At 53.8% G+C, this 26,076-nt stretch overlaps 1 protein-coding gene across 10 annotated transcripts in view; it reads right to left on the bottom strand.

Moving 5' to 3' along the window:
- Positions 1–26,076, bottom strand: part of PALD1 (phosphatase domain containing paladin 1) — a 101,128-nt gene that overhangs the window by 21,442 nt on the left and 53,610 nt on the right. For 8 of the 10 annotated variants that reach the window (XM_061161726.1, XM_061161725.1, XM_061161722.1 and 5 more), the window contains 17 exons: positions 18,078–18,291; positions 15,393–15,495; positions 13,953–14,132; positions 12,759–12,923; positions 11,741–11,901; positions 11,467–11,542; positions 10,618–10,769; positions 10,176–10,275; positions 9,875–9,967; positions 7,909–8,004; positions 7,354–7,482; positions 6,761–6,877; positions 6,525–6,680; positions 6,034–6,216; positions 5,111–5,251; positions 4,799–4,870; positions 167–307 (listed from right to left, as the gene is read on the bottom strand). In XM_061161726.1, coding sequence (XP_061017709.1) covers positions 167–307; positions 4,799–4,870; positions 5,111–5,251; positions 6,034–6,216; positions 6,525–6,680; positions 6,761–6,877; positions 7,354–7,482; positions 7,909–8,004; positions 9,875–9,967; positions 10,176–10,275; positions 10,618–10,769; positions 11,467–11,542; positions 11,741–11,901; positions 12,759–12,923; positions 13,953–14,132; positions 15,393–15,495; positions 18,078–18,262 — 2,250 coding nt within the window. In that variant the 5' untranslated portion in view covers positions 18,263–18,291. Of the gene's footprint in view, positions 1–166; positions 308–4,798; positions 4,871–5,110; positions 5,252–6,033; positions 6,217–6,524; positions 6,681–6,760; positions 6,878–7,353; positions 7,483–7,908; positions 8,005–9,874; positions 9,968–10,175; positions 10,276–10,617; positions 10,770–11,466; positions 11,543–11,740; positions 11,902–12,758; positions 12,924–13,952; positions 14,133–15,392; positions 15,496–18,077; positions 18,292–20,310; positions 20,333–26,076 lie in introns of those variants that run through there. The other 2 variants (XM_061161723.1, XM_061161727.1) reach the window with 2 other exon arrangements.

The following is a 26,076-nucleotide window of genomic DNA, read 5'->3' as shown; positions in this document are numbered from 1 at the left end:
GTCAGGGCTGGGCATGCTTCCATGTCAGAGATCACCCTGACTTCCAGGAGGCGGAGGAGGGGCTGAGAGCCCCGGAGGGTCCTGTGGGGCGCCCTAGCCACCTCGCACGCAGGTCAGCCCCCTCCTGGGCTGTGCACGCGGGGACGGCACGTGGGCCGGGGCTCACCTGGCGGTAGGTGCAAATGATGATCTCACGCAGGTGGTAGTGCATGGGCGTCATGGTCTCGCTGACCGTGTCCAGCGCCGCGTCCACCTCCCTCTTCACCCGGTGCCCATCGGGCAGCAGCTGTACCACCTTCATTACCACCTGGGGCCAGAGGCGAAGGATGAGCCAAACGAAAACCAAGTCGGGGGCCTCCAGCACCAGCAACTGGCTCGCCCACACTAAGGGCCGTGCTGGCCTTAACGGCCCCTCACTTCTCAGACAGGGACGGGGCCCAAGGGTGTTCCTGGGTATCTCGGAGGTCAGGGCTCCCAAGGGGCTTATTTTTTCAAGCAGTAGGAAACTTGCCTCAAATGGAGCTTTAGCCAGGACTCTAATCCATAAAATGGATAACTGTCATGTAACTGGGGCTGGCGGGACGACCAGCGGGTGTATGATAAGCCTAAGATGGGGCCCCACGGGCTCTCCTTCCACCCTGCAGGCACTCTGGGGACACCCAGCTCTGGGAAACCCAGTGTGGACAGCGTTCCCTTTACCTGGGGAGGCTGAGGCCAGTTAAGGACGCTCTGCAGTGCAGGGCTCCTCCCAGCTACCCTCCCAGTCACTTGCTGTGGATCTTGCTCTGACTGTCTACCCTGCACCCCCACACCCTGCGCCAGCAGCGATCCAGGCCTCCAGCACCCCCAACCCACTGCAGCAGCCCGGCCTCCTCCCCCTCACTGGTAGCCAGAGAGGCCTTACAAAAGTATAAATGTGAGAGCTTCCTATTTGGGCACCTTCAATCTCTTCCTGGCTCCCTTACACTCAACATAAAAACCAAAAGCTCCCCCACGTCTTACAAGGTCCCCCAGTGTCTGACCCCACCTGCCTCCCAGCCTCACTCAAAACTCCTCCTATGGGTCCAATGCCTTCCTGGAGCCCTCTGAGTCTACCCACCCCAAAAGCCCACATAGTCCTTTCAGAGCCCCAAAGTCGACCGCCACCTACTTATCCATCTCATGCAGCCACGTGCTCACTTGCTCACATCCACTCCCCACCAGATGAGAAGCTCCCTGACCCCCCCAAGAGCAAGATTTTCCACCTAGGAGGTGTTCCGTGGATGATGCTAAATGAACAAAAGACCAAAACCCGACTAACTCAGCTCTTCAGCTCTTCTCTTGATCTGACCCACCTCCACAGCTGCATCCTAGTGGGATCAGAGTGGTGGTTGGGCTGGGGTGTGGAGGTAGATCTCCCTCATCCCTGTGTTTCTCAGAGGGACTGGCCCTGAGCTGGCACACTGGCGGGGGTGGAGATACAGCCCAGTGGGAGGAGAGGGAGGACCTCTGGGCTAATCCACGCCTGGATTCCGAGCTCTGGGTGGGACACTTCACTGGAGAGGAGTATGGACCACAGGCAGACCCCCAGCATGACCCAGGGGCAGCTCCCCAGCAGAGGGCTGCAGCTTTTTCAAATGCAAGGCACCAAACTCTTAGCCTCTCCTGGTGAATCGTTCCTCCCCTTCCTCTCCTTGGCTGTCACCAGCTCCAGCCAGAAACCCAAGGTCATCCTGCTGCCTCCCTCTTTGCCCCACCACTACTGGTCCTCAAGACCAACCAGTGGTAACTGGGCTCCTGTTTCACTGGGCAGGCCCATCCTCACTTAGGCCCCAGCTTCCCCTCCCCATGCCTTCCTCCACACACTGGCCCTCCAGCATAAGACTCTGATCCCGACCTCCCCTACTTCCCTGCTGGCCTCGAGGTTAAGATCAAACACACAGTAAGGCCCTCCAAGGTCCTCACAATCAGTGGCCCCCACCTCAAACCCTTCCATTCTGCCCAACCGCAGCTTCCCATAGTCCTGCCCTTTCCAGACGCCCTCCTCTGCACACTTGATCCTCTCTGCATACTACCCCTCCCCACAGCCCCAAGCAGACTCATTCGTCCTTCTAAAATGCACTCAAATATCACCTTTTCCACGAAGCCCTAATGGACTCCCCCAAGCTATACCCTCAGCCCTCAGCACCAATGTCTATTTCAGCCCTCTTCACACTCTATTAAATGCTCCCCACTGGACTGTGGGCTTGACAGACCTGAATTAATCACAGAGGAAGTTGTCTAGACATGAGGATGCTAGAGATGGGTGAGGGTGGGTACAGAGTATCCTTGGGTCACAGGAGGCTGACTTCCTGGCTATGCTCTGGTCCCATCCCATCTCTGATGCGGTTCTAGGGTGATGAGCTTGGCTCCCTGCATCAACTGGGAGTAGCCAGGGCACCTAACCCATGGGGGCTGTAAAGGGTGGAGAAGGAAGCACATACAGAGCTCCTGGCATAGGACTGGATGTGAATGGAGACAGTTCTAACTATCACATCTGAAGGACTGGCAGACTTGGAAATTAACCATCGTATATACGGTCAAAAGATTTTTGCCAAACCATTAGGTGGGGAAAGGACATTCTATTCAACAAACGGTGCTGAAAATACTGGATATCCACATGCAAAAGAATAAACTTGGACCCTTAACCTTATACTATACACAAAAATTAATTCAAAATAGATCAAAGGCCTAAACTTAAGAGCTAAAGCCATAAAATTCTTAGAAGAAAAGCTTCATAATACTGCACTTAGCAATGACTTTTTGGACGTGACATCAAAAGCACAGAAAACAAGAAAAAAAATCTAATTTGACTTTTGGGACTTCCTTGGCGGGCCAGTGGTTAAGGCTCTACACTTCCACTGCAGGAGGGTGCAGATTTGATCCCTGGCTGGGGAACTAGGATCCCTCATGCTGCATGGTGTAGTTAAAAAAAAAAAAAAATTGAAAACTTTTGCATGAAAGGACACTATCAACAGAGTAAAAAGGCAACCCACCAAACTATCACATACCTCATAAGGAACCGATATCCAGAATATATAAAGAATTCCTACAACTCAACAACAACAAAACAACTTAAATAAAAAAAATGAACGCAACAGACATTTCTCTGAAGAAGATAAACAAATGGCCTTAAAACAAATGAAACAATGTTCGACATCACTCGTCATTGGGGAAACACAAATCAACACTACAGCGAAGTATCACTTCACACCTCCTCGGAAGGCTATTAAAAAAACACACAGAAAACAACAAGTGTTGGGAAGAATGTGGAGATGCACACTGGAACCCTTGTACTTGGCTGGTGGGAATGTACATGGTGCAGTTGCTGTGGAAAATAATATGGCAGTTCCTCAAAACTTAAGCAGTGAGTTACCAATTGATTCAGCAATTCCTCTTCTGGAATTGAAAGCAGAGACTCAAACAGATATGTGTACACCCATGTTCACAGCAGCATTACTCACAATAACCAAAAGGAGAGGACAACCTAGGTCTCCAGAGACAGATAAATGTATAAATGAAACGCGGTCAGTACTTACAATGGAATGTTATGCAGCCTTTTGAAAAAGGAAATCGTGACACATGCTACAACATGAATGAACTTTGAAGATATTTTGTAGAGTGAAATAAGCCAGTCACAAAAGGACAAAAGCTGCATGATTCTCCTTATAGAAAGTACATAAAATAGTCAAATTCATGGAGAGAGAAAGTAGAATGGTGGCTCCCAGGGGTTAGGGGTGGGATGATGGGGAGTTAGGGGATATGGTGAATCTGGCCTGAGGAAAAAGTTCTTGTAAATCCATGGCTGATTCATGTCAATGTATGACAAAAACCAGTACAATATTGTAAAGTAATTAGCCTCCAACTAATAAAAATAAATGGAAAAAAAAAGTTCTGGAGATGGTGGTGAAGGCCATATAATAACGTGAATGTACTTAATGCCAGAGAACCGTATATTGAAAAATGGTTAAGAAGACACATTCTATGTTATGCGTATTTTACCACAATAAAAAAATAAAAGGAAAAGAATCTGTGAATCATCCAGGAGAAAGAAGAGAGAAGTGGTCCAGGGCAAGAGAAAAGCATATGCAAAGGCCCAGAGGCTGACAGCGCCTGGTGAGTTTGAGGAGCTGCACGGAGGCCGGGGCGTCAGGATGCAGGGAGGGGCAGGGCGGGAGGGGGCACTGGCGAGGCTGGCCAGGCAGGCAGGCGCTGAGCACCATGCTGACACTGGGCGGCCCCGTGCCCGCCTGAGTCCCACATGCCCCATCTGCAAGAAGGGAGGGACACTGCCATGCCTGCAGGGTGTCAGGAGGGACGACACGTGGCAGGGGTAAGTACCCGGGTGGCTAAATGTGCAAGGTCAGTGCGTCTATCCAGGACCCCGAACTGAAACGGGGTGGGGTGGAGTATGGCCCTGCACAAGGTCACCAGCCACAGACGGGCCCCAGATGCCTGTGAGGCAATCGTCAATGTTACCCAGACTAGATAGTGGCCAGTGGTCTCCCCAGTGCACACAGCCACCCAGCAGCAGGGCCAGGAAGAAAGGGGAAGGGGCCAGCGCCCACTTCACACAGCCATCTGCCAGGGCCCAGAGCCAAGCTACCCTGTGCCCTGGTTTGCTCATCTGTGAAATGGAGACAGGGAAGTACAGATACGAGGAGGTGGAAGAAGGTGATGGCCTTGGGAGGAGCTTTGAACATCCCTCCAGACCTGCCAGGGAGACTCATCCTCTCTCCTCCCGCAGGTGTCCCCCGGGGACCCGAGGGGACACACTCACCTCAAACTCGCCCTTGGTGAACTTGGCATCAGGCACGCTCACGAGCTCTTCCTCGCCCACCTCAGGGAAGCCCTGAGAGAGGACAGCCGCTGGGACTGAGAGCCAGCTACCAGACTGCACCCTCCCACAGCCCCGTGCCCAGAGCCCACGCTGGGCGTCTGCCAGCCCACATGTTGTCTGCCCAGGGCTAACGGGAGGGGCCTCTGGGACCACACCAGGCACCAGCTCAGCCCCCAGACCCTCCTGCCTTCGCCGAGGTCCCCAGGGACCAACTGGCCCCCGCTGCCGGAGCAGACCCCTGTCCTCACATACTCTGATGTGCCAGAAGGCAAGCACAGCCACCACCATGGCGGTCGTGGTCCGGCCCTGGCCGCTGAGGCAGCTGAACACGAAGCCAGTACCCGGATCCTTGGCAAGGGCAGCCTGCAGGGCCCCCAGCAGCCGGTCAAAACCCTGCACAGGGAAACCGAGGTTGGAGTCAGTGGGTGCTCCTGCTGCAGATTCCCAAGGCGGCCTGTCCCTCCCAATGGCAACCCCGGCAGCTGCCCTGGGAGTGCCCATCCAGTGCCTGGTCATGTCAGGCTCATAACCTGGTATGCACACACTCAGCTCACTGAGGTACCTTGTGCGTGTAAACAGCCACACCCCCATGTAACCTGGCATTGAACAGGTTAGCGCACACAAGCACACACCTGAGGCTCCAGGTGCTACCACCCGCCAGGGAGGACGTACATATTCCCAAGCGCTGTGACCCCAGCCTGCATGTGGACCCCCAGCCCTACTGCCACCCAACCCAGGTCCCAGCTTCAGGGCAGTTTGGACCTCAGCCAAGCACTGCAGCACATGACCACTAGGGGGCAACAAACTACAGGCAACCAGACCACAGAGCCAAGTGAGGGGGACACACAAGCCCATCACAGACACAGACCCACCACACACACACACATACACAGTCCACAACCACACTCACAACCACTATGAACACACACAGACTCCACCAACAGCACAGACATGCTAACCCACCCCACAACACTTATATCACAGAAAACACACCCACACACACATAAACGCAAACCCTGGAAGGCATGAATAAACCACGGAGGCCACTCTGAAACCGTGCAGAACAAGCTCTTCGCCCCTCCAGGGAGCTGTGCCCACAGCCAAGACCCAGACCAGAGGGAGACAGAGAGGGCGTCCTCCCCGCCCCAGAGGCCTCAGCCGCTTGGCCCTCTCACCTCCTCGCGAGGGGCGCAGAAGTCGGGCAGGGGGATGCGGTGGTAGGTGAGGCCGGGGCAGGCCCCACGGTGCTGGCTGAAGACCTCCTGCATCGTAAGGCACGTCTGGAACCTGTGAGTCCGCGGGCCCTCGGCATCTGGGGGAGGCCTGGTCAGGTGGGCCTTCAGCTGGGTCTCCAGGTTCTAGGGGAGGGTGGGACAGAGTGCTCAGGCCACAAGGCAACCCCCAGGCCAGCCCTGAAAGACCAGAGCCGGCTACGGCCAGGACAGTCCTGGCTTTTGGGCCTATCACTGCCCCTTCTCGAGCCTCCAGTTTATAACCAGACCCGGGGCTAGCATGACAGCCTTGAATCAGTCACTCCCTGAGACACTCCTCTCGGGGTGTTTTCCCCAACTGTACAACAGAAGCATACAAGCTTCTGAAGACCCTTTCATGCCAGCTCCCGAGAAGGCCTCCAACATAGGGGTGGTAGAAGGCAGGAGAGCCCCACCTCCAGCTGCTCGGGGGCCATGGGGGGCCCAGGCCGCCGCAGACTGTGGGTTCGCCCGTCACACTCCAGCACAGCCTCCTCCCTCAGGTTGACCCACACGACCTGCTGCAGCTTCCTCTTGGAGTCGGTCAGGTAGGTCAGGATACTCCCCAGGGCCTGGGGGACAGGGGGGCCATCAGTGAAAGGGCTCAATCACCTTCCCCCGTCCCCACAAGTGTGCCCCCCAGGGCGGTCACCTTGGCACTGGGCTGGGCCGTGCCATAGATGGGCAAACGGGGCACCCGACGGAAGTTGGCCACGTCCATCTCTCTGACGGTGCTGAGTGCATCCGGGGAGACGAGGTCATCTGCCCCCTGTCGGGACAGCAGCAAGCCTGGGACCCACAGCAGCCACTGAGGCTCAGAGCCTGGCCCCAGGTAGGCGTGGGGGAGGGGGGATAAGACCAGCACTTGACAGTTTACAAAGCACTTTTGCACGCTTGGAGCCTTATGACCACCCCGGCATGGACAAGAACAATGGTGCCCACTCTCCGGATAAGCAAGCTGAGACTCAAAGATGCGACACTGGCGGCAAAGCTACCAGAAACGGCTCTCCTCACTCCCTGCCCAGAGCACTCGGGTTTGAGAATGAAGAGCAGGCACTGAACAGTAACCAGAGCTGCAAGCACTTCTTAAGGCCTGAGAATGGTCCCATTTTGTTCCCAGGCAGATCCCATCACCCATCATCATCGAGGGCAATGCTTAGCCCGACCCCACAGGAATCAGGGGTGTAACCAGCCCCAGGGCCAGCCCACACCATTCCCACTTCCCCAGCGGTCAGGTACACTCACCAGGGAGCCCAAGGTGATGAGATCCCTGGGGGCCACAGGCCCCACTGAGCTGAGCGTCACAGGCAGGCGGTACAGTTCAGGATGGACACACAGCCAGCGGCTGAAACTGAGGGCAAAAGCCAGCGGGTACTGCAGCCCAAGGCGGAAAGAGATGGGAGTTCAGGGGCACAGGGCCATCCCAAACTCTTCCTGCCTACCCCGTGGTGAGGGACCCGGGAGACACCCATCACGGCCCAGAGCAGGGGCAAGGGGGTGAAGAGAGAGGAACAGGATGTCCAGAGTGAGATCCCTCCAGGCCCCGATGCCCTGGCTAAGGACACAGAGATGGACCCAGAGGAAAGAGAGATGGGGCCTCTCCTGGGCTGACCCGCTCAGGGACTGTCCCTCTATCTGGGTCCCTCTTTGCTTCCCCCATTCCCACCTTCCTCTGAAAGCAACAAACGTCCCCACTCCCCTCCCCAGCCCCACAGAGCGACCCCATGCCAGTCACCGAGTGGGGAGACTGGAGGGGCCCCAGGAGAAGGGGGCGTGTGTCCGCTCATCCCCCAGCCCCACCTGCTCATGGAGATAGTAGTTAAACAGGATCAGGTAGAAGTACCGCTCCAGGCTCTGAAGCGCCCTCTGCTGGACACCGTGCTGGCTGCTGCTTCCCTGAGAGGGAGGGACCCGGAAGGGCCAGCGGTAAAGATGGGGCAGTTCAGGCCACCCAACCCCATCCCTGGAAGTTAAGCCTCAGAAATCCCTAGAGGGCAATCTATCCTGCCCTTCATGACACTGTTTTGCCAGGCTGGAAGTTCCTGCAAGCATCTAACTCTAGCCCATTTGCTGTGGTTCATCCGTGTTCAGAGAGAGCTGCTGGTGACCACAGCTGCTGCTGGACCAAGCATTCCAGTTCTCGATGAGGCTGTGCCCAGAGAGGCTGGGCCTCACTGCATGGTCCCAGCACCACCCACACAATCCGTGCTGAAGCATCAAGTGTATAAACACCCTTCCCTGAGCCAAAGGCCCCGCCTAAGAGCTGTGACCCTCCCCGCCCCAGCATTTACTGGGCAGGGGGGCTGTCAGAGCGAATTCCAAGGGTCCTTCTCTTCACCTGTGGATCTCAGGCTTCTCCTGCTGGGTTGGCACCACCTTCTGGAGGGCAAGTGAGATTCGTATAGGCACAAAAAAAGAGGCCATGCCCTTGGATGAAGATTAATCCCACCTCTGGGAATCTAGGCCTGAGTTCAGCAAACTTTCATTTCTATAAAAGGCCAGACAGTAAATATTCTAGGCTTGCGGGCCACCAGATCCGTGTTGCGACAGCTCGATGCTGCCAAGGCAGCACAGGACCACTGCAGACTGTACATAAATGGATTGGCGAGACCTCATGTCAACCAAACTTATTTATCAAAACAGGTGGTGGGCTGGATTTGGCCTGTGGGCCATAGTCTGTCAAGCCCTAATCCAGACCTTATAAGGGGAAAAATCCTAAATACGAAGAAGCCTCATTTGCATGAAGCAGTTCAATGCAAAGTAGGTACACTGGTGACCCCACTGTGCAACAGGAAGGGGCCTGTACATCACAGCAGGGGAACGCCCAGGAACAGCTGCTCTGTCGGGCTCCCTTCTGAGACTTTATGGCCTGAGCTCACCTAACTCACAACAACCCTATGGAGCAGTTATTGTTCGTGGCCCCACTTTATGTGTGGGGAAACTGAGGCACAGAGCAGTGAAGGAGGTTGGCCATGCCCACATGCCTGTAGGTGGCCAAGCCGGAAACAGAAGCCCGGTAATCAGGCCAAGGAAGGCTGGGCCTCGCAATGGCTTTGGTTCCACAGCAATAAATCTCAACGACGACAAGCAGGTATGACATGGAAAAGACAGGGTTACATGAAACAAACAGGATGCAAATGTGCCTGGACAAGCTACAAAAGAACATCAGAAATACGAAAACTGAAGGAAGCCAGCCCAAAATGCTCAGAGTAGCTGTGCTTGGATGATGGGCAGTTTTACTTCTTCTCTAATTTCTCAATTTTCCATAGTATTGCTTTTAAAAGATATTTCTTTAAGCATGAAAGAAGAAAAAGGCTCTGTGGGCTTTAGATTCTTTCCATGAGCTGTGTGCAAACACTGTCAAGCCAGCCTCCTTTCTCTAGAGCACCGGGACAGGCCTGCTGAGACAGCCCAGAGCGCATCGCTCTTCTAGAAGATGGGCTAGACCTAACCCCAGTCTTCCCAACGAAACAGCAAGTGTTTCATCTGCAGAGGGGGCCTGGAGCAGCCTGGAAAGCGTCTGCAGTCAGAAGTCTCCAGCACCTCGCCAGCAGCCCCTTCCTCCATCCTGTTTATTCTGCAGCGAGGGGTCCCAATCAGGAAAAGTAAACTTCCTCTCTTCCTGCAGGCCCAGCTCCCCATCTCCCCTTCCTCTGAAAACTGCTCTCTACTCATGGAAGCAGCAGCAGCAATCAGGAAAAGCCAGGCTGAAAGGGGCCAGTCAACAGGCCTCACCCAGGGAAAGCAGCAGCTCTCTGCGCCTCACCTGGGCCCGGCTGCCTTCCAGCTCCCTCTGGTTTCCCAGGACTACTTCCTTCAGGTCGTGCAACTCTGCACAGGCGGCGATGGCTCTGTCCACCTGGAGCCAGGGACCGGGGCAGGGGAGAAGGGACAGAGACAGGGAGGGAGCAGGGCCAAGGAAAGACGGCAGGAGGCAGAAAAGAACAGAGGGGCAAAGAGAATGCCTGGTCAGGAAGGGAGAGCTGAGGAGGAGAGATCCCCAGCAAGGGCAGCGAGTGCTCCCCCACCACCCCACCCCCAGCTCTTCATCCAGTCCCCTCGCTCACCTCCTCCACCATCCTCCTCCCTTCGGGCACTGTGTGGAGAAAGTTCTGGACCACCTCGAGCTGCTCCATGGACAGCAGCTTGGTCTTCATAGGGGCAGCCCTGACAGGCAGGGACAACAGCATAATCAGCAGTCCCGAAGGCCACGTCAGCACCCTCCCATTCACCGGGACTGTACTGGACTACAAGCTCAAGTTTCCCTTCCAAATCAGGTAGGGGAAACAACAGGCCTTTGCCCCACTGGGGAAACTGAGGCCCAGAAAGGTCAAGTGACTTTCTCCAGGTCACCCAGGGAAGTCTATGCGAACCAGGAAAGGAGCTGCCGATGCCCAATATCCAGCTGTAGCTCTGGGTTTCTGATGTGTCCCCAGCATCCTGGGGCGGCCCGCCCCCTCCTCCCCCATCCCCGCAGCCCCTTGGGGCACTGGCTTCCACACCACTCACTCCGGCCTCAAGGCGGTCCCACCACGGTGAAACAGGAGGAGTGTGCCCAGAACCATGCCCAGGCTGGCCCTGCCCACGCCCGTCTGGCAGCTGAAGAGGAGAGCAGGAGGAGGCCCGTGGGCATCTTGGAGCAGCAGCAAGCTGGGGGTTTCCTGGGAAAGGACCACGAAGAGCAGGAAACGGTGTGACCGGAAAGCCCTCAGCTGAGGGCCAAGCTGGGATGCGGGTGGAGGGGCATCATGACATCGATGCCTCCCCCCTAGTCTGTGGCAAGATGGGGACAGACCAGCAGTCGCTTCTGCCAAATCCCACAGCTCGGTCTGCTCCACCTGCCCCAGGAGCACAGACTCTGCCCTCTTTCCAGGCTCCAGGGGGCTCAGCGAGGCCCTGGAGGTGAGACCTACTCAGAGGGGACACACGGCCACAGCCACACTGCTATGCAGTTTACACTGCAAATTCAATAAGGCCGCCTCCCGGGGGAGTACAGACCGAAACACAGGTACTCAGGAAGTATCAGCTGAAGACCTGAGGGTAAAAAATTTTAGTTCTAATAAAGAAATGAGCAACCTGAGACCTAGAAAAGTTAGGAGAGTCATCCAGGATCACACAACAAAGTGAGGAGCCGAGCCACAGCCAGAGAGCCCAGTCATTCAGACACTCCGTGCCGGGCTCTGCCTTTAGACAGCACACAACTGCACACCCACACAGACACACACCACCCCCTCGGCCTTCCTCCAGGAGACACGGCCACCCAGGCATCTCCAAGGAGACAGGGCCTTGACACAGACCCCCTCTCCAAGCACCTGCGCACCCCACCAAGCTCCCACCACTCCTCCGGTCGCCACTTACCCGGAGGACACTGACAAAGGCATCAAACTGGGCTTCCAGGGGGGCCCCTTGCTCTGGCAGGGGCAGACGGTGGTACCTGCCGGGTGACAGGGAACAGCCCATCAGGTAAGCCACACACCCCACACCCCAGACATCCACCATTCCCGGGGGAGACACAGGCATGGCGGACTCAGCCCAACCTGCAGACGGTGAGACTGAGGCCGCACCAGGAGAGCAGGCCCAGCGAGCACCCACGCCCAGCACGCTGCGGCCTCCGCGCAGGCCTGGCCAGTACCTGTAGGAGGGCTGCAGGAAGAGGGGCCTCTTAAACACCTCCTCAGTCACATGCACATCATCCTCGCCCCGGATGGCCACGGCGTGGGGCTCCCCCCGCAGGTCCTCGGTGTTGTGGTACACGTAGTACTTGTTCTCGCTCAGCTGGGCAAAGTCGTGGATCTAGATGGAGGCCAGGGGCCAGAGGGCCATGATGGACCTTGCTGGCTCAGCTCTGGAGGCACCTAAGCCACACGGAGGCCATGGACAGGCTGCTTGCCCTCCAGGGAGAACTACAGCCAGAGGTACCTTCTGTGCCCTGGGAGTGCTAGAGGGACTGGGGTGACCGCTGGCCCGAGGGCAGCCACCCACGCCTCAGCTGATGCGTTCCACACCGCAGTCAGGCTGGAAGGGCTCTGCCCGGTGGGCAGCAGGAATTGGCCAAACCACCAGACTGAAGGACAGGAGGAGGCTGGTCAGCTGGGACCTGGAGGGGACGAGGCCTGAGAAGGAGGTGGGGAGACGACCACAGCCAGCGCGACCTCTGTGCCTGTCTGGGGAGGTCTCGGAGGAGGGGGGACACATGACCCCTACACACTATTTACACAGCTCTATGGTGTGTGAACAGCCTCAGAGACCTGGACAAGTCCCCACGCTGTGAAGGAGGAGGTCAGAGGAACCTCAGAAACAGAGGCCCAGGGAGAGAGGCGGCCCCGCCCAGGCCTCACAGCTCATGGAAGGCTGAACCTGTCTTGGGACTTTCAGTCGAGTGCTCTCTGCCCTCCACCAGACCCTTTTCTAAATAAGAACACTGAGTTTGGAGGAGAAAAGCGGGGTGGGGAAAGAGCGGAGGCAAACAGAGCTGAGAAGAGAAGTTCTTACCCTGGTGCCCCGTGAGCTGGCCTTGCAGCAGCCACTGGCCCAAGTGGGACAGCAGAAGGGGCAAGCATGAGCCAGTAAGAGCTGAGCGGGCTGGGGCTCAGCTAAGGTGTCCAAGGCTACCAGGAGGGCGGCCTCCCACCCACACAGGTGGCCCTCACCTCCTTCCGGATGGCCAGCTCCAAGCGCTCCGCCGGGACCCCGGGTCCAAGGCCCTGGAGGTTCTCATGAAGATTCTGCTTGTCTCGAGGCGTGTAGGATACAAAGTCCTCAGCAGCTCGCAGAAACAGCACAGGCTCCTCCCGCACACAGAAGATGACACACTCCTGCCGGGTACCCAAGGAGGAAGAAGCCATCACCACTATCCGGCATGGACACCCACTCCACCGCCCCTTCCCTGGACCTCCTCGAGGGCCCATCACCCCACTCTGCCCCTGCAACCTGAATCTTACCCCAGAAACAAAACTCAGGCCAAATGCCACCTGCTCCTGACCCTCCCTCCTCTTTACATCTTTCTCCCTTTGTGGACTACAGGGCCCTTGCAGGTAGAATCATGTCCTGGTGATTTTCATGTCCCCACAAAGCCTAGCATAGAGCCCTGAGTAAATCAGGTGCTGGTAAACATCAGCTGAAGACATGAATGCCCACCACCACCATGCGATCGCTTAGCCACTGATCACCATACAGACGGGGGCAGCTAGGTGGGCAGGCTCCACCCTAGAGAACTTGCTGGGACGATGGAATGGGATCCACGCTCAGCTAACACCCCCTCTTCACTCTGGTTCACTAAAGCCTCTCCACCTTCACCCAGGTTAAATCAGACTGCCCACTACGAGCCTGCAATGCCAGTGGACCCTCCACCTCTGTCCTGGAGATACTCAAAACCCCGTCTCCACAGCAGGCAGAGAAAGGAGTCATGTAAAGCAGACACGTGGAGTCCAGAGGTCTGGGTTTGGGTCTTAGGACACCACTCAGGGGCTGTGTTTCTTATCCGCTGTGGCCTCAGTTTTCTCCTCTGTAAAATGGGACAATATCTCCCCACCCATGTAGGGTCAACATGAGGATGTAAGTCTTGGCTGTAATCATCACTCCATGGTGTACAGAGGGGCTTCTGACCTCAGGGCTCCCATGTCCATACAGGACAATGCAATAAACATTTGCCCAGAATTTCCCAGTCATGCTGAGCACAATCACCATGGACTTTCAGGGCCTGGCAGGGCCTGGCCCTGGTCACCATTCACCACCTCCCCCATAACATGGCCAGGGCCCTCCAGAGCCTCTGCAGTTGCCGCTCCGGGAAACCCATTTCCCCAGATTTGGGGACTGGTTCCTGCCTGGGAAATGGCCATGCTTACCCGGTGTCCATCCTTCTGGAGTTTCTGGAGGACCTGCCTGAACCCCGAGAGGCTGGGCTGTCCCATGCCGAACACAGCGAGCCCGCCCCGCACCTGCCGGAAGTTGGGGGCCCCACAGCTCTGCAGGGTGCCCAGCACGTCCGTCTTCTCAGTGACATCCCGCACCAGGAAGTAGCGGCCCTGGCAGGGGAGAGCCACAGGGTCACTCAGATGACGCAGGGACAGCTACAGACAAGGCTCTATCCCAGGCCCCAGAGGATGGGGAGCAGGGAGCCGGGGTGGGGGACATGGTCCTCAGGTTGTCTGCAGACTCGTGGGAAAAGTAGACAAAATACTATTGATGCCAGGAAGGGTGTCATATAGTGTGGGAAGAGAGAAGACAACTCTTCCTGAAGGAGAATCAAAGAAGGCTTCATGCAGGAGGTGGCATCTGAGCCAGGACTTGAGGAAGGAGAGCAGGGAGAAGCACTACCGGGACAGGAAACTGAAAACCAAAGCTGCCTGTAGGGTGTGCCTGCAGCTCCCAGGGCAGAAGACAAACATCTCTCACCCAGAGAGGAAGCTCATGGAAAAGAGGTTCAAGTAGGGAACCACAGCTGGGGCGCCAGTAACCAACTAGGAGAAAGGTGTGAGCCACTTCCCAGGGGCCTGCTGTTCTGAGTATGGGCAGGTCTCTCCCTTCCCCAGCTGGGGACAGAGACCACAGAGAAAAAAGCGATCAGGTGAGAGCAGGGGGAACCAGGAGATTCATTCCCGGGCAAAGAGAAACCATGAAGTCATCTCATCTACCCGTTCACCCACCTACCCATCCACCACTACCTCCCACCCAGACCCTCTTTCAACAAATACAGTTTAATCATCATGACTACCATTAATTCATTCCCTGACTGTTTTTGAGCACCTACATGATTACCCAAGCACTGTTCTAGAACCTGGGACTATAGCAGTCAACAAGACACATGAAAACTCATCTGCCCTTGGAGACTTTACTTTCCAGGGGGTATTTTAAGGTTAAAAAAAAAGATAGATCTAGATAGATGTACATCTATGTCTACATCTCTATCTATGCACCAAAGAAGTCCTAAAACTTCAAAAGACAATGGGATGATGATTCTTAGCCTGAGAAGAGCAGTCTGGGGCCCCAAGCCCTTCAGGTTTCCATGTGTGTCTTCCTTGGTGCTCAGAGGGAGGGGTGTGGCCAGGCTGGGGCCAGGCAGGGGACACATGGGGACAAAAGAGCAGGGTCTCCACAGGGCAGCAAGAATAGGCCCTAGGTATCAGAGAGTGAGATCAAGTGGGATCAGCGTCCCAGAGGATGGGGTGAGGCAGAGAAGGAGGCCATGGGGAAAGCAGGGGGAGATTAGGGAGGGAGCCTGTGAGGAAGGAGGGCTGCAGAGGTGGGAGGCAGGAAGGGAGAGAGAGGGGCAGGCCTGACCTCACCTGTATCAGGTAGTGCTCAGGGGTGGCATCTGAGAGCCGGCCCAGTGTGTAATGGGCTTTGAGTAGCTCATCGTGGATCTGGAACTCCTCCTTGCAGTTGTACCTGGCAGGGGCAGGATGCAGATGGTGTCAGGCAAGCACGGTGGCCAGGATACACTCCACCCTCACCAGGCCCACAGCAGGACCACCCCGTCCCACACACGCATTTATGACAGATGCTGCCTACTGTCCCCCAATATCCACTCTCCCCTTCTTCCTCAGCAATAGTTCCCTGAAATTGTGACTGGGCCATCCAGCTGAAGACTACAAGTCCCTGCCTCCCTTGCAGCTAGTATGATCATGTGATTCAGTTCTGGCCAATGGGATGTGAGGAGAAGTATGCAACTTCTGGGCCATTCCCTTAAAGGAGAGAAGATGTATGCCTTCTACTCTTCCTTCCTCCTCTCTGGAAAGCACCCTAAAGTGATGGCAGGAGATAGATGCTGATGATGGCAAGGCAACAAAAGTAGGAGCCTGGCCAATTATGGAGCAGTCATCCCAGCCTGCAATACCTCCTGGACTTTTGTGTAGAGAGAAGCTTCCGTCTTGGTTAAAGCCTCCTTAAACAAGGCTTACTTTGGCCCCAGATGGTCCCTCCATCAGACTGTCTCTGAGAAGAGACCCCACACTGACAATCCCACAGTACAGTGCAGTGGTTCAGGACACAGGCCTTGGGGCCTGGGTATGACTTCAGCTCCACGGCTTTGAAGTTGCTCGGGTCTATAGTATCTCCAGTAATTCCCACGTCCTAAGGGCTGCTGTGAGAAGACAAAGCACTAATGAAGTAAGTGCCTCAGGGACTCTAATCATCTAGTAATCTAATTACTATTACAAGCAAGAGTTCTACCTCCACCCAGGGCCATTTCAAACAAAACAGAAAGATTTCTGAAGATGCTAAACCTGAGGGAGGGCTGTGCATTCCAGACCCAAAAAAACTTCTGTGCTGATTATAACAATGAATCAGACACAGCCTCCCAGGGCTCACGATCTGGGGCCTGACATCTCTTTACAAAACGATAGGCAGGGTGATGGAATGAGTAGGGTGGGGAGCAGTAGACAGGAATCATGAGACCTGGGTTCCCTCAGCCAGCTCTGTCTCCCTCTCACACACGACCCATGGCGGGCAAATCCTGCCTTCCCAAAACTCAGTTTCCATATCTGACCTAAAAAAGCGGTTGATTAGATCAGGAGTCAGAAAACCTTTTCTATTAAGGACCAGACAGTAAACACTTTAGGCTTTGTGGGCTCCCCGCAGTCTGCTACAACTACTCAAGTCTACCACTGCAGCCTTAAGCATCCTTTGATGATATGCAAATGAGTGGGCGTGGCTGTGTCCCAACAAAGACTTCTTTACCAAAACAGCGGTGACCTGATTTGGCCTGAAGGATACAGTTTGACAGCCCCAGTTTTGGATGATCTTCTAAGGTCCCTTCTACCACAAACAAGCTACACCGCAAGGATCACTAGGTCACAGTTGGCTCTAGGAGGCACGCACAATACCACTGAAGTGGGTTTTTACAGCAGGCCAGAGAATGTTGAGCCATGCCATGCTTAAATTTTTTAATGTCATCCCCATATATCCTGATAAGGGAACTAAGCCTTTATGAGAGGGAAAAGGATTTGCCCAAGGTCACAGAGCAGGGGAGAGGCAGAGCTGGGCCCAGGATTTCCAACACATATGCTCAAGACCCAAACTGAGTTCTGCCGTGTGCTAGTCAAAAGACTCCATATCAAGTCCCTTTTACTTAACATCTCCTTCCTCCCCTTATCATGAGCAAAGTAATGTATTATGATTACAGCTTTCCTGTCAGGCCCCAAAGCCAGCAGGCCGGATTTATCACTCCTTCAGGTTTCCTTACACAGAAGGCCCCATCTGCTAGGCCTCCACCAAACGTCACCACATGGAACACATCCAGTGCTTAGCTAATCATGTCTACCTTCCTCCATCCTGGAGGGGTCCAAAGGCAGAGCGCTCAGTGGGAGGATGCGAGGAAAGACAAGGCTTCCCAACTCACCAGGAGACAGAGCCAATGTCCCTCCGGCTCCCTGGCCTCAGGCTCTCGGCACCCGCTCCTTCCCTGGGCCCACAGGACACACGCAGGGTGTCCAGGTCTCCCAAAGTATGGGGCCAGAACAAACCCTCAGTCGCCTCTGGGAACGTCCCTGAAAGGCCTAATTAGGAAAGTTGACCAACAACAGCTTCCAGCTTTTTCAGCCCAAGGCCCTCTAACAGCCTGGTGTCAACCTCAGTTTTGAACCATAATTACAGACTGTGGGGGGGGGGGGGGGGGAAATATCTAAATGTTATGTATCTAAGTACATAAACTTCCTTTTAAAAAGTTCAGTGAAAAATTACTCTCAAAAATGCGTCCCAACCTCACCCCAGCCAGCCACTCTTCCCTTTCCTACACTCCTTGGCAACCACGACATGATAAGTAATATGGGCTAAGAGAACCCCAAAGGACAGCAGTTCTGCCACCCACTTGCTGTGTGACTCCAGACAAACTGCTTAACCTCTCTGGGCCTCAGTGTCTTCCTCAGTGGAAGCAGATTGGAGACGTTAAGTGCTGTATGCCACCACCCCTCCAGGCAGCTCCCTCTGGCCAGGTCTTCTGGGAAGAGGGTCATACTTGTCCTGCCACTCACGTGATCACGACGGGGGCCACCTTGTTGGGGATGATGGACTTGGCCTTACTGTTGTGCAAGCCCGTGGTCTGGAAGGAGTGGACGCTGAGTGAGTGCCGACCATCCATCGAGCCACCGTCCTGGAGGCCCTCAAAGGGTGCACTTGCCGAGACCGTCTGCTGGGCTGTGCTGGCTGTTGTACCCATAGTCTGCTGGCAGCCTCAGGACCCAAGACCTGTGGGGTAAGAGGAGGTGCGATCAAGGAGGGGATGGGAAAAGTCACAGCAGGAAGGGACCCAGCCCACCCCTCACCTCTGCCCTGTGAACAAAGTCTGAGGCCCAGAGAGGGCCCACTCACCCCGCAGCTGTTGTTCAGCAAAGCACATGTTGGCTGAGGCCTACCATTGTGCCTGGCCCTCTGCTACTGCTCTGGGGAGAGTTATGGACATGGACAGACAAGAAGACACAACCCTGACCCCTTACAGTTTACCCCTCCCTAGTGAAGATAAGACAGTTAGAAAGGAGTTAACCATCCCCACCAAGTCAGGACCCAAGGCTCCAAGTACCTGGGTCAGGCCACATGGAGACCAGGCCTTCCAGACCAGGAGAACGGGAAGGCTGTCACCAGAGGCAGAGGGAAGCCTGGAGATGGCTTTGAAGGGTTTGGATGGGAACAGAACATAGTTGTGAATGTCACAAAAGAGGCCAGGGAAGTCCAGACTAGGTGAGTTCTCAGCAGATCAAGGCCCCTGAACTCTCCATCAACAACCTCAACATCAACAACGTCTACATCACCAACATCTCAACAGCCAAAGCTTTTGCCCGACATCCAGCATGCCGGGCCATCCTTGTGGTCTGACAATTCCCACTGCAGGGCTCTCTCCTAGGGAAGTAGTGAAGGATGTGTGCAAAGAGTGGGCTACAAGGGTGTTTTGTTGATCGCAATGTTATTTATAGTAACAAAACACTGGAAATGGCCTGCAACAGGGGATTTGTCGAATAAATTATGGGGCATCTCTAAGGTGGAATGTTAAACAGCCTTAAAAATATATTGACTGATGTGGAGAGATAGCTAGGCAACCAGAAGGGAAGAGGAACAGGCTGCAAAGCAAGCACAGGATATAATCCATTTTAATACGTGAGCACAAAGCAGGAGAAAAGTCTGGGAGGGCACACACCAAGACGCTAACCTAGGTCATCAGCTGGTGATGACATTACAGACAGTTTTTATTTTCTCCTTTTTCCTTATCTGCATTTTCTGAACACTGGGTAGTAAAACCTACTTAAAACAAAAAGGCTGGAGAAGCAGGCCAGGAGAGCCACTAGCAGCTGGCAGAGGGTGTGGGGGAGACTGGCTCAGGGGTCCGAGAACCAGGGCTGCTGGGAGGGAAGGGGCTGGGAATTCAGGTGACAGACACAGGAGACAGAGGCTCACAGAACTTTCTCAGAGCCCAGCAGCAGCTGGTCCCCACGGCACTGATGGCCCAGGACTGGGGAGGGGAGGCGGTTCCCTGCCCCGCTGGTTCCCACTCCCACCTGCACCCTGAGTGTCAGTCACTCAGTTGGGTCCAACTCTTTGCAACCCCATGGACTGTAGCCTGCCAGGCTCCTCTGTCCATGGGATTCTCCAGGCAAGAATACTGGAGTGGGTAGCCATTCTCTTCTCTAGGGGATCTTCCCAACCTAGAGATTGAGCCTGGGTCTCCTGCATTGATAGGCAAATTCTTTACCATCTGAGCCTCTAAGGAAGCCCTCCATTCTGAAAGCACAGGGACAATACAGTCCTTAAAACCGGATGGCTCCCCTCTGCTCCCCTCCCCAAGCTGTCCTAATCTGGGCATGAGCTGCTCCCCATCAGTGGGACCACCTGCTCCCCACCATCCACACACTCCCAGCCCTCCCCCCTCTCATAAGCAGCAGCAGCACCTCAGGAAGGGGATGGTGGGGTCAGGAGTCAGCATGAAGGCCAGGAAGCAGGTCACTCTGAAGGCTGAGCTCACCACAGCCTCACTCCTCCAGGGGTCAGAGTTCCCGGTTCCAAGGTAGTGCTCCCCCAGCCTTCCAGGGCCGTGCCCTCAGTCTCCCTCTTCCCAGAGTCACCCAGACAGAATGACTACTCATTCCGTCCCTCCCAGCACCCCAAACCACCACCTCTCCTTCTCCAGTTTGGAAAGGGTCCCCTCTCTCTCCAGCCCAGCCTTGTCACCCTTGACAACTCCCAGCAGGCGTGTGACAGCTCTGCTAACAGGCACACCTTGTGTTTATAAGAGCCTCGTCGCAGCTCTCCACACCCGGGCCAATCTCTCTCTTTTTTCTCTCTTTTCCTTTTCTTCTTGGTAGAAGGTGGAAGGACGAAGGCTCTATTTCCAAACAGAAACTCAGGCGCTCAGAGAAGGTGAGGGGCTCCACAGTGGATCTCCTGCTGACTGTCAGCAGAGCCAGAACCTTCTCTCCATGGCTCCCCAACGTTCCCCAGACCCCTCGCAGCAGCCTGGGTCAAAGAGGCATTGGGCAGGGGGGGTGGGAAGAGCCGCCTCCAAGAATGGGCTCAGTGGCTGTCCCAAAGGAGGGAGTGACGGATGGACATGGGAAAGAACCGCAGGAGGCAACAGCTGGCTTCAGCTGCCAGGCCAAAGCCGAGCCCTGCTCCCACGGGGTGAGGCCGGGCCTGACACCCACCTCGCCGCCCCCACAGCTCCAGCTCTAGTGTCTCACAGGCTTCAGAGGCGATGACAGGCCCCAGCCAGTCCCTGAAAGGACAGCCCAGACACAGTACAGATGTGCACAGCTGTAGGCTGGAGGAGTGGGGGAAGGACCGCGGCCTCTGAAAGTTGACCTGTCTCCAAAATGTCTACAAGAGGGGGAAACCCCGGACTTCCCAGGTTTATCACTCTGCAACTCTCCCCCAAAATCTCTTTCAATTCGGGCTAGAGTGAGCCTCGCCAGTACAGGGCCCTTCACCCTGCAGGCCCCATGCTCTGGGACCTTCAGCAACTTACTTCTCCCCCCTGGGCCTCAGTGTCCCCATCATAAAGTGACAGTGAAGGATGAGATAGTCTGAAGGCCGCTTCCACAAGCGTCTGGCTCCTAAGATTAGCAGTCCTAGCAGTGACACCACTGCTGTCCATGGCCAGGGCCAGGGGCCAGCAAGGGCAGATGTGGGGGAGGTCCCTACTGCTCAATTCTCTGCTAGAAGGAGAATCGGGGGTAGACTAGGATAAGACTAGACAGTAAGATAGGAGGGTCTATGAGCCTGGACGGTTTGCAAACATTTATGCCTTATTTTCCTAACTTCTGACTAAAAGCAAGCATTTCCTTCAATCACGAGTGAAGGCTGCCCGTGTCGTGTCTCAGAGCCCAGGACATGGTCACCACTGAGCTCAGAGATGTTTTCACATCACACAGCGGCTCTGCAAGTATCTAGAAACGTGGCTTGCACTTATCACTCCCTTCATACCACCACATAATTATCAGACCAGGGACCACTCTGGTCTCAGTCTAATTCAAACCACCAGCTCCCCTCTATCCTTTGTCCTGGACATGATACAGAAACCATGATCTTCAGCTTGTCAAACCCTGTGAGCTTGGAAAAGATGAATGGTGGCTATTCCAAAGCAGAGTCTGGCTCTTCCAACTGAAGCAGAAAGCTGGACATCTGCTCCTGAGCCAGCCATCATTCTGCCCCATTCCTTTCTTTGCCTTTCCTGCCCACCAGACCCTCTTGCAAAATCCCAAGTCCTGCCTTAAGGAATGCTATGACTACAGGAACCTCCACAAATGGCCATCACCAAGCCACCTAGAGCAGAGATTCAGAGTAGCTATATCCCTGGAGTCAACTAGTCCAACCTTCTCTTTCTACAGATGAGGAAACTGAGGTCCAGAGAGGAAAAGTGATGAGCTCCAAATCATAAAGCAAGAGGTCATAAGGACAGAAGGGGGACCCAAGGCTCCCAGCCCCCATCCCAAGTCCCCTGGCTGGGCGTGCTGACTCCAGCCTGAGGCAAAGGGGGGCCTTTGTTGTGAGCACAGGGAGATTGTACTGAGCAGACACTATACTTCTGGCCAAGTCAGGGGTTGTTGGTAAGTATGTGATTCCCAAGCCTACCTGGGGTGAGCAGAAAGGGGAGGGTTTAGCAGGTACCTGAGATAGCCAGTGATCTTGAGTACTGACCCAGGGGCATGCCAGGAGGACCAATGGGTGGACCTCTGACAGCAAAGCAGCTAACATATCTCATTTATTCCCAACCCGATACGAAGAGCCGACTCATTGGAAAAGACCCTGATGCCGGGAAAGATTGAAAGTAGGAAAAGAAGGGGACAACAGAGGATATGGTTGGATGCTTGAGCAAAGTCCAGGTGACAGTGAAGGACAGGGAAGCCTGCCATGCTGCAGTCCATGGAGTCACAAAGAGTCGGACGTGACTTAGCAACTGAACAATAGCAGCAACAAAAAAGAGGTGTCGACTCTTACAGCTCAATGTTAAGCCAACAAAATACCCAATGTAAAATGGCAAAGGATCTGAAGGTCTATACAGATGTCAAACAGGCATATACAAGTTGTTCAGCATCTTACATCATTAGCAAAATGCACTGGAATGACAAACCTGAAAAGACCGACAACATCACGGGTTAGTAAAGCTGTGGAGGAACTGGAGACATGGTGCTTAAGTGTAACATCACACAGCCACTTTGCAAGACAGCTCGGTAGTTTAATTTAAACAGACACTTTAAATTTAAACAAACATTTACAAATTTAAACAGACACTTACCACGTGACTCAGCACTTATACTCTCAGGTAGATAACTACCCAAGAGAAATGAAACCATGTCAGCATTATTCATTACAGCCCCAACAGAAATCAACCCACAAGTCCATCAACTGGTGAACAGATGAAAAAACTGTGCACGTCCATAGAATGAAATTGTTGTTGTTTAGTCATTAAGTTGTGTGTGACACTTTTGCAACCCCGTAGACTGTAGCCCACCAGGCTCCTCTGTCCGCAGGATTTCCCAGGCAAGAATACTTGAGTGGGGTGCCATTTCCTTCTCCAGGGGATCTTCTCAACCCATGGACTGAACCCACATCTCCTGCATTGGCAGGCAGATTCTTTACCATTAAGCCACCAGGGAAGCCCACAATGGAATACTACGCAGCAATTTTTAAAAAGGAAAAAGTAACTGATATACACATGACATGGGATGAACCTTGAAAATATCACACTAAGAGAAACACACCAAGCCTCAGAGACTTCAAACTCATAGTCCCATTTGTATGACATCAAGCAAAGGTAAAACTCTAGGGGCAGAAAGCAGATGGATAGTTGTCAGGGACAGGGGAGTCTAATACACAGGGCCTTGAGGACACCTTTGGGAGATGGAATTGCTCCATATATTGAATGTGGCAGGTATACAACTACATACATTAGCCAGTGCTGAACTGTATACTTAACATGGGCAAATTCTGTTATATGAAATTTACCTAAGTAAATCTGTTAAATACAAGAGGAGCTCGCTCCTTCCCATCACCTCTTCCTCCTTAACTCCAGAACTCACCCACTGTGAAACCTCAAAGCTACGTCTCTGGACCTTAGTTGCCACATCTGTGAAATGCCACATCTGTGAAATGAAATCCACTGTGGGGTTGCCATGGAGGGTAACAATAGAGTTGATCCCTGAACAACACAAAGGTTAGAGACGCTGACCCTCCGTGCAATCTAAGGTATGTACCGGCAGTTCCGAGTATATGGATCCAACCAACCACAGACTGCGCAGCGGCTATCTATGAAAAAAACTCACACATAAGCGAACCCACGCAGTTCAAACCTGTGGGGTTCAAGGGTCCACCGTGTAATTAGACAAGCCTGCAGAACAGGGCCTAGTCAGTGAGTGCTCCATAAAAATCAGCTGTTAGCCTGCATGTCAGACTAACACTCATCAATCAGACTCTGGAGCTGCGCTGTGCAATACAGTAACTGCCAACTGGGATGCACTGCAAGTGTAAAATATAGAGTTCAAAGACTTAGTACCAAAAAAAGTGAAACATCTCATTAACAATTTAGTATTATTGATTATATGTTTAGTTCAGTTGATTATATGTCAAAATTATAGTAGTTTTACATTTCTGGGATTAAATAACATATGTTACTAAAATTAAGTTCATCTATTTAGTTTTACTTTTTTATGTGGCTATTTAAAATGACATGTGGATATCCCTGGTGGTCCAATGGTTATAACTCTGTGCTTTCACTGCAAGGGGCATGGGTTTGATCCCTGGTCAGGGAACTAAGACCCCCATATGCTGTATGGCACAGCCAAAAACTTAATCAATTAAAAAAAAATGACACATATGATGAAACTATCACAACACTGTAAACCATTAATTGAAAAAACATGTGGCTGACTTTATACAGGTATTCCCCCATCTTTTTGAAAGTTCGCTTTATGCCACTTTGCTCTTCCCAAAGACCTATATTAATAACTGTTTTCATAACCATAAGAAATCCAAAGAGGATTTTGCTTTCACACACACACAAAAAAAGTGGAAGATAAAAACAGCATTGAGACTTGTCTTGCAGGAGACACGACAGAGGCAGCGCACCCCATGCAGGAAGAGTGACCCCGCCAAACTCCTTCCCGGCACCACTCTCTGCATCTCAGCATCAAGCTCCAGAGCTCTGATCTACAGGTCAGCATCTGTGCTTTATATCCATTCATTTTGCGCATCCATTAGCAAGAGGTGTCCTAAGGTAATTTTGTCTCCGCTTAACGTCATTTCAGCTAACAAAACTTCCACAGGAACACTCTACTTTCAGAGAGCAGGGAAACCCATATTCCTGTTGGACAATGCTGCTGAGTCTCAAGTCCTCCATGGTCCCTGAGGGTCCCCTGGGTCAGCTCAGATTCCTCAGAGTTGAGCCCAGTGACTGCAGCAGGTATGAATTTATAAACTTCTGTGTGGGGCATGAGCAAACTCCAGGAAGGCAGTGCTAGCATCTCCATTCAACAGACAGAAAAGTGAGAACTCCCCAATATCCTCACACCTAGTTGGAGATACAGTGATTTCAACTCAGTGTGATGGCTCAGACAGTAAAGAATCTGCTTGCAAGGTGGGAGACCTGGGTTTGCTCCCTGGGTTGGGAAGATCCCCTGGAGGAGGGCATGGCAACCCACTCCAGTATTCTTGCCTGGAGAATTCCATGGACAGAGGAGCCTGGCGGGCTACGGTCCTTGGGGTCACAAAGAGTCGGACACAGCTGAGCAACTAAGCACAGACACAGACAGAAAACTTAACATGAAAGGTGGACTCTGGGGCTGAAATTCCCATCCCTACCGCATACTAGTCACGTGGCACATGGCTTAACTTCTCTGAGACTCAGTTTCCCCAACCATAAACTCTATAACCCCAACTATAACTCTGCCTCCCTAACTGGATGATCTGGGGATGAAGTAAGTGAATGTGTTTAAGGTGACACCTACCCAGCCCAACACACAGCGAGGGCACAGCTCACTAGCTGCCCTTCGCATCACCCCAGACCCCAGGCTCCCTGCACTCTCTCCCTACCTTCTCCATGTTCCCTCCCTGTAACCGCAGACTGGTACCAGGTCTAAACCTCCCCGGCCAGGACCAGGGCCCCATCCAGACACTGCCTATTAAAGGAAAGTCCGGAGGAATAAGTGGGCTCAGTAGTGCCCTGGCACTCATCCTGGGCAAACAATAGGGCCAAGCGGGGTTGGGCCACAGCACCTGCCCTGCTGTAGAAACACACAGTCGTTAAGTCTCCCCGTTTCACTCTGTTTTGGTAAGCCACCTAGGAAAGTTTCAATCTGCTTCTGGTCTTAATCAAAAACCAAGAGAGGGGATTCCCTGGTGGCTTAGTGGTAAAGAATCTCCCTGCCAACCAGGAGACACGGGTTTGATCCCTGGTGCAGGAATATTCCACACGCTGTGGGACAGCTAAGCCTGTGCACCCCAACTCCTGAGCCATTATTCTAGAGCCCGGGAGCTGCAACTACTAAGCCC

Source organism: Dama dama, chromosome 15 (assembly GCF_033118175.1).
Source record: "Dama dama isolate Ldn47 chromosome 15, ASM3311817v1, whole genome shotgun sequence".
Classification (NCBI taxonomy): domain Eukaryota; kingdom Metazoa; phylum Chordata; class Mammalia; order Artiodactyla; family Cervidae; genus Dama; species Dama dama.
This window is presented reverse-complemented; position numbering and strand designations above follow the sequence as displayed.